The 6,450-nt window shown below is 37.0% G+C and overlaps 1 protein-coding gene across 1 annotated transcript; it reads left to right on the plus strand.

The window, feature by feature from the left end:
- The first annotated feature begins 861 nt into the window (after nucleotides 1–861).
- Nucleotides 862–5,928, plus strand: cwc25 (CWC25 spliceosome associated protein homolog). Its single transcript, XM_038278970.1, has 9 exons — nucleotides 862–1,043; nucleotides 1,713–1,885; nucleotides 1,984–2,220; nucleotides 2,302–2,371; nucleotides 2,455–2,606; nucleotides 3,656–3,725; nucleotides 4,608–4,804; nucleotides 4,947–5,114; nucleotides 5,203–5,928. Exons 1-9 carry the CDS (start codon nucleotides 1,026–1,028, stop codon nucleotides 5,312–5,314), a joined length of 1,197 nt encoding a protein of 398 aa, XP_038134898.1. The 5' UTR covers nucleotides 862–1,025; the 3' UTR covers nucleotides 5,315–5,928.
- Nucleotides 5,929–6,450: the final 522 nt, after the last annotated feature.

A 6,450-nucleotide genomic window follows, 5' to 3' on the forward strand; every position in this document is an offset into this window, starting at 1 on the left:
TATTGGTGGCAGCAGCCCAGATTATATTTCTCTCCATGCTGGTACCAAAGCCAAACATTACAATACCAGAAGAAGCTACAATGATGTGGAAAAGCAGAAAGAATGTAAAGTTTCTGGTTAAATGAACAAATACTGCAGACTGGAAGAATAAACATAGAAGAAAACATAATGATGAAAAGCGATTCCTATGTCCCCCGGCAGTCTAATACCATAGCAGCATAACTATGAAGATAGCCTGAGCTGCTCTAACTATCTTTGTCAAAAGGAAAGTTTTAAGCCTAGTCTTAAAAGTAGACACTCTACTTTTAAGACTCCTACATCCTATTCTACTTTTAGAAATTCTATGAACCACTAGTAAGTCTTCTGGTTGAGAGCAAAGTGCTCCATTAGAAACCTAATATTAATGATAAGGGGTTTAAGCACTGCCATTTCCCCTCAAATAAAAATGTATTTACTTGACTCATCTAATTACAACAATATTTTGGCATTTGAAATATATATATATATATATATATATATATATATATATATATATATATATATATATATATCAATGTATTGTGCTAAAATGTCTTTTTATGTACATATTTCCAAATGTTTTTCTCAAAACCCAACCTGAATATTGCTATTATTATTTTTGTTGTTTAAAATATAATGTATGTATTTTTGTCTCAAGCTTGGTACCCTAATAACATGCCTAATTAGGATATAGTAATATTAAGGTAACCAGGTAAAATTGTGGGTTAGATAAGAAAAAATAACAATGTGTTTTCAGAATCCACAATCAAAAAGGGCGGAACTAATCTTAGAAGCTTTTTGATTTCGGGGACAATTTTTCACGGTACGATCATAACCGGAACCCTCCATACAAAACAGGAAGTGTGCTGCTTGACGACATTATAGACATGAACGACACCATTTTCTAGCTAGTCTTTTGTTTTATATTGTTTTACATTTTCTTAATCAACGGATATTGATTCCGTCTTTATTTTTTGTTTGATTGAAAATACAAACTAGAATCCAAGATGGGAGGCGGAGATCTGGTAAGTTTGATATAAACTTGTTAAAAACATGTCCTACGTAACAAACTCATGTCTGAGAAACCCCATTAGAATGTTTACAGCACTTAAGTACAAAACAAGATCATTTACATCATACTTAAATTTCATTTCTGATTTTAATGTTGTTATCTTATCATTCACTGCTCAAAGGCAGTGTTAGTAGGAGGGTTATTGTAATGAAAGCTAGCTTAATGACCTAAATATTGAATCTGACTTACTTCCAGTTGGTTTACTTCAATCATATTCGTACGTAATTTTTTTAATCAAAGCTAAACCCGGTTAAAATCAGTGACATGGCTTTTAACTGATGTCGAAAAAAACAAAACACTGATGAAATGTTGAAGACTCATAGTCACTCAACCCAAACGTCTTGGAGCTTTAGTTATAAATTGATTGAATACAACTGCACACTTTTTAACACGTTGTTTAAGAAATATACTTTTTGATCCATTGCACAATTATGCAAAAATTATTATTTTTTTTTTTGTCTATCACATACGATTCTAAAGGAAATGTGTCACATGTATGTTGCTATGTAACCAGACAGGATGTAAGGAAACTGTGGGATGCAATGTTGGGTACAAATCATTTTGGGTTGGCAGTGTAGATTATAGGTACGGCAAGTAAATCTTTACAACATTCTATTTCCAGAATTTAAAGAAGAGCTGGCACCCCCAGACTATGAAGAACATAGAGCGGGTTTGGAAAGCTGAGCAGAAATATGAGGCAGAACGTAAGAAGATTGAGGAGCTCCAAAAGGAGCTGAAGGAAGAACGAGCCAGAGAAGAAATCACTAGATATGCTGAGGAAACCGGAGCAATCAAGTAAACTCCAGTCATATCAATGGGATCATTTTGGTGGGTTTAAAAAAAAATAAAATAAAAAAAAGATTCAATTTGTTTTTATTATTGATATCCAACAGAAAAAAAGATGACCGCCTCGACTGGATGTACCAAGGCCCTGCAGGTCAGGTATCCAGAGATGAGTACCTGCTGGGGCGCCCCATTGACAAGCAGATTACAGATCAGTATGAGGAGCCAGAGAGTGGTCCATCAAGTGAGACCGGCCTCCTCCCTGGGTCAATATTTAATCCTGCCACCCCAGCCTCTGGCCTTGATCTTGCAGCCAAGATCAGGGAAGACCCCCTGTTTCAAATTAGGTCAGTATGTCCATCTTTCTCCTGTATATTCTGAGAATTTACTAGAGCGATGGGAAACTAAACTAAATGTTGTTTTCATAGGAAGCGAGAAGAAGAAAAGAAGAGAGAAGTTTTGACTAATCCAGTTAAGATGAAGAAAATAAAGGAGATGGTAATTTCAACTCAAATATATTAAATATATCTCAAATGATCAGAAACTAATTCATCACTAAGATTTTTTCAATCATTTTCTAGTTGCGCCAAAATCTTGATAAAAAAGACAAGAAAAAGAAGAGGAAGAAGGACAAGAAGGAGAAGAGAGACAAGGAAAGGACAAAGGACAAGAAGCATAAAAGAAGAAGTTTAAGTTCCAGCTCAGAAGAAGAAGAACAAGATAACAAACACAGGTATGTATTTGAAGAAAATAGATGGAAACATTTAAAACGTGTTTTGGTGAATGAGCCAAACAGTCTGCTGATTTATTGAAGTGATCACCTTGAGAATATATAAGCTAACCTGCTCTGCTTCTGTACTGTGTGCCAGCCAATTGCCTGGTCCGCTGATGCTAATGGTTAGTGTCAGCAGATATTTGGCTGACCTTTCCAGAAGGAAAGCAGCAAGCTCTGCACGGCTTCTGAGCCTCTTTGCGTCTTTAGGTCAGCATCAGTCCTCAACAGCTTTAGTGATGTTTAACTTTTTTGCTTTTTCTTTGGTTTGAATCTGAGAAATAGAACACTGACAACGAGCTGTTTCTCAGCTTGGCCACAGAGCTTCTAGAATCTGGCAGTGCCTGAGCTCCACCTCACCTGACTCAGTTCTTCTGTTCCTACTAGTGCAGAATCCTTTGTGTTGGCATAGTAACCAGTAGTGTTGCGCCGATGCCATTTTTTGGCCCCGATACTGATACCCGATACCTGGCTGTGCAGTATTGGCCGATATCGACACCATCTGTTTGAAATCAACGTGTGTGAATATATGGACACAATACTACTTGGATGTAAAATAATTGCCATCATGGCTTTTTTTTTTTTCAAGCTGCTGCCTACCTTTGTAAAGCAGGAAAAAACCTAATAAAAAGTGAATCCAGTAGAACTTTTTATTGCCTACCTGGAATGGGTGACAATAGTTGAATAAACTTTTGGCTCTCAAAATGGTATCAGTGTCCTATTAGCTGGTACTCGCTGATACTGATATTACCATTTTAGTGCTGGATCGGCGCCCTGCACGATACTGGTATCAGAATCGGTGCAACACTAGTAACCAGAAGTAAATATTTATATACTATGGACCCGTTAAAATTTAAAAACAATTACTTATATACTTTTTTTTTTTACATTCTGCAGATGTATTGTTATTGAAAAACATAATGAATTTGATGGAGAGTATGTAGCTATGACCGTTAACTGATTAGTAATATAGCAACCATCAATATAAAAATACCTTTGATTTGTTTCAGGTCACACTCGAAGGATGATTCTAAAGACGGCAAATCTCGTTCACAACATTTTCCTGGATATGGGCTCCAGGTCAGAAACTTTTTTTTGTTTTTATTTTTTTTTTGTAAAAATCATTCAGCCTCTTTAGATTTATAAAATGGGAATAAGACAACGGGCAGGGTTTATTAGGGGTTTGATCTTATCCACATCTTAGAAAACAAAAAAAGTATAATAATATAGGAATATTAGATGTAGATACAGATCACCAGCCATAAAGTGATCATACTTGTTATATCAAGAGTAGGATCAGTAGGGGAGTGGTGATGTTGCATGCATAGAATGACCGACCAATGTACAAAGGCCTGTCAAGATGAATGAGTGTAATTGAAGAATTGGGGGATTTTTGACTGCGCTTTTCACACAAAACTGATAACTAACCATCTGCCACTTTGTAATCTGTTACATGGGTATGGGAATTATTAAAGCTAAACCTAGCTAACAGGTCTCTGAAACAGTAAAAAAGTTCTTCTTAGTCATGAAACTTTTCAACAAGGATGTAATGATCATTTTATAGTTTTTGAGCTACTGCAATAGGATGCCACCAGGATAATAATCTATCTATATCCATCTATCGATTTATCAATCGATCATCAACCAATCAGAAAAGCTAATCCAGGAGTTCTTTTGGGAGACAGACACTACAACCTGCAGAGCTGTCTGCGATCGATCGCACTGGATTATCTTTTCTGATTGGTTGATGCTCCACCCCACATTGCAAAAGTTCAGATTTCTCAACTCCAGCATTGGGACACCACAATGTTCTAATGATTGGATGCAACGCAGAAACTCTTCATGCTGCTTAAAGTCACCCCCCATGGACTGCATGTAAATCAGATGCTTTGCACCCACAGTAGGTTCGAAAAAGAGAAATGTATTAAAATAGCCATCTTTCGTTTTTTGCTTTTTTGCTAGTTTCCAAGCGGCAGACATCAGCCTGCTTCAAATCACTCAGGCCGCCGAGAGAGAAGCCGCTCACGATCTCCTCACAGAAGCCACAAGGACAGTCGCTCTTATTCTTCCTCCTCTCACAGAGCTGACAAGAAGGCGGAGGTGAGAGACCCCATCCCACAGAGGGAGCACTACCAAAGGCAGAGGAACCCTGTGTCAAAGTAAGCTCTGCTGCAATAAATCAGCTCAGATCAATGAGTCACAATGGCAAGCAGATAATATCATGTGAATATTAATCTGTTGTGATGAGTGCAGTCTTTAACAGCACCCACATGGAGGTTTATTCTGTGTTGCCTTATGTAGGAAGCTTTCTGCAGAGGAACTGGAACGAAAGAGGCGTGAGATGATGGAGCAGGCCAAGCAGAGGGAGGAAGATAGGGAAAATAACGTGAAACGATACAGGAGGCAAGATGAGCAAGATAAACAGAGGGAGCAAAACACCAAGCACGACCCACATGCTGGCTTCATTCAGTAAGTTCAGGCCCAAGAGGCTCCTTTTGTTGGTACCTCACTACGTTAAATCCAATAAGTGTTTGAAAATGTACCTTTTGTTTTACAGTAACATGAAGCTGGAAAGTGCTGCCAGTTCGTCTGTGGAAGACAGGGTGAAGAGGAATATTCACTCCATTCAGAGGACACCAGCCTCCTTGGACAACTTCATGAAGAGATGATTGTTGCATGTTAGTTTGTAAAATCACGGAAAACATGTTTTAAGACTCTGCTTTATATCCCGACACCTGTCTTTTTGATAAACTTGTTGAGGCAAAAAGATAATGTGGGTACAGTCAAAGCTCTGTCCTCTGGCTTTTATTCTGAAAATCCCTTTCAGGAGGAAAAGCCAGTTATTGTAGCTGATTTTTTTTCCTGCCTCCATCAAAAGCAACATGGATGAATAGGACCTTTGTACAGTATATTGTAAAACTATTTTAAACCAACTTAACAGATCTGTTTTATTTCTTTTTTTTTGTATCATGATTGTTTTTGTCTTACTGTAAGTAGGTGTGCTGCATTTTCAAACTACTTTGCTGGTAGTTTAAGTTTTATTTTTTTTCTTTGTTTCTTGGGTGTCACTAGCAGCATAACAGGAACATTTGATTGTGCTCCTATGTACCTGATAACACTCTTATAAACCTAATTCTTTACAGAAAGGCCAAAACACAATATTTCTTATCCAAATTAAGTGGTTCTATTCAAACGAACCTTTCACATCTGGGTTAGAATATATAACCAAGGATGTGTCTTTGTACAAATGATAAAAGCAAATATTTGACTACTTGTAGGTTAATAAGTCACGTGTGTTTATTTTAATAAAAATATATACATTTATTTCGATTAGTTTAAATATTGCAGTAGAATAGACCTGGCCAGTTATATTGAGCAAAATCTAACCAGTCCATACTGGCCCAACGTCAAATCATCTAGACTTAAAGAACCAGTACTGATCTTTCTGTTCCACACTTTGGGTTTAAACATTGAAACTGGGCATGGCCATATAAGGTGAGGCAAGTTTATTTGTAGAGCACAATTCAGTACATGGACAATTCAAAGTGTTTAACATGAATTAGATAATGATATAGAAGAAAAATAAAAGCAAAGATAAAAAAAAAGTAAAACAAAACAGTGGGACCACAACCCTAAACTAATAATACCTCAGTAAACTTCAAAAGCCAAAGGCAGTTCTAGACAATGGGTTTTTAAATTTTACAGTTTTCTGGGAGTTTGTTCCAGCTAAGTGGAGCATAGGATCTAAATGCTGATTTTCCACGTTTGGTTCTAGTTCTGGGTGTACAGAGTAGGCTGGAACTAG

This window comes from Cyprinodon tularosa, unplaced genomic scaffold (assembly GCF_016077235.1).
Source record: "Cyprinodon tularosa strain WSP-4 unplaced genomic scaffold, ASM1607723v1 ctg146, whole genome shotgun sequence".
Taxonomy (NCBI): Eukaryota; Metazoa; Chordata; class Actinopteri; order Cyprinodontiformes; family Cyprinodontidae; genus Cyprinodon; species Cyprinodon tularosa.

Bases quoted from the DNA above. Each gene is read 5' to 3' on its own strand.
- cwc25 (XM_038278970.1), top strand. The intron at 1,886-1,983 runs GTAAACTCCAGT...GATATCCAACAG, and splicing joins GAGGAAACCGGAGCAATCAA to AAAAAAAGATGACCGCCTCG. The intron at 4,805-4,946 runs GTAAGCTCTGCT...TGCCTTATGTAG, and splicing joins CAGAGGAACCCTGTGTCAAA to GAAGCTTTCTGCAGAGGAAC.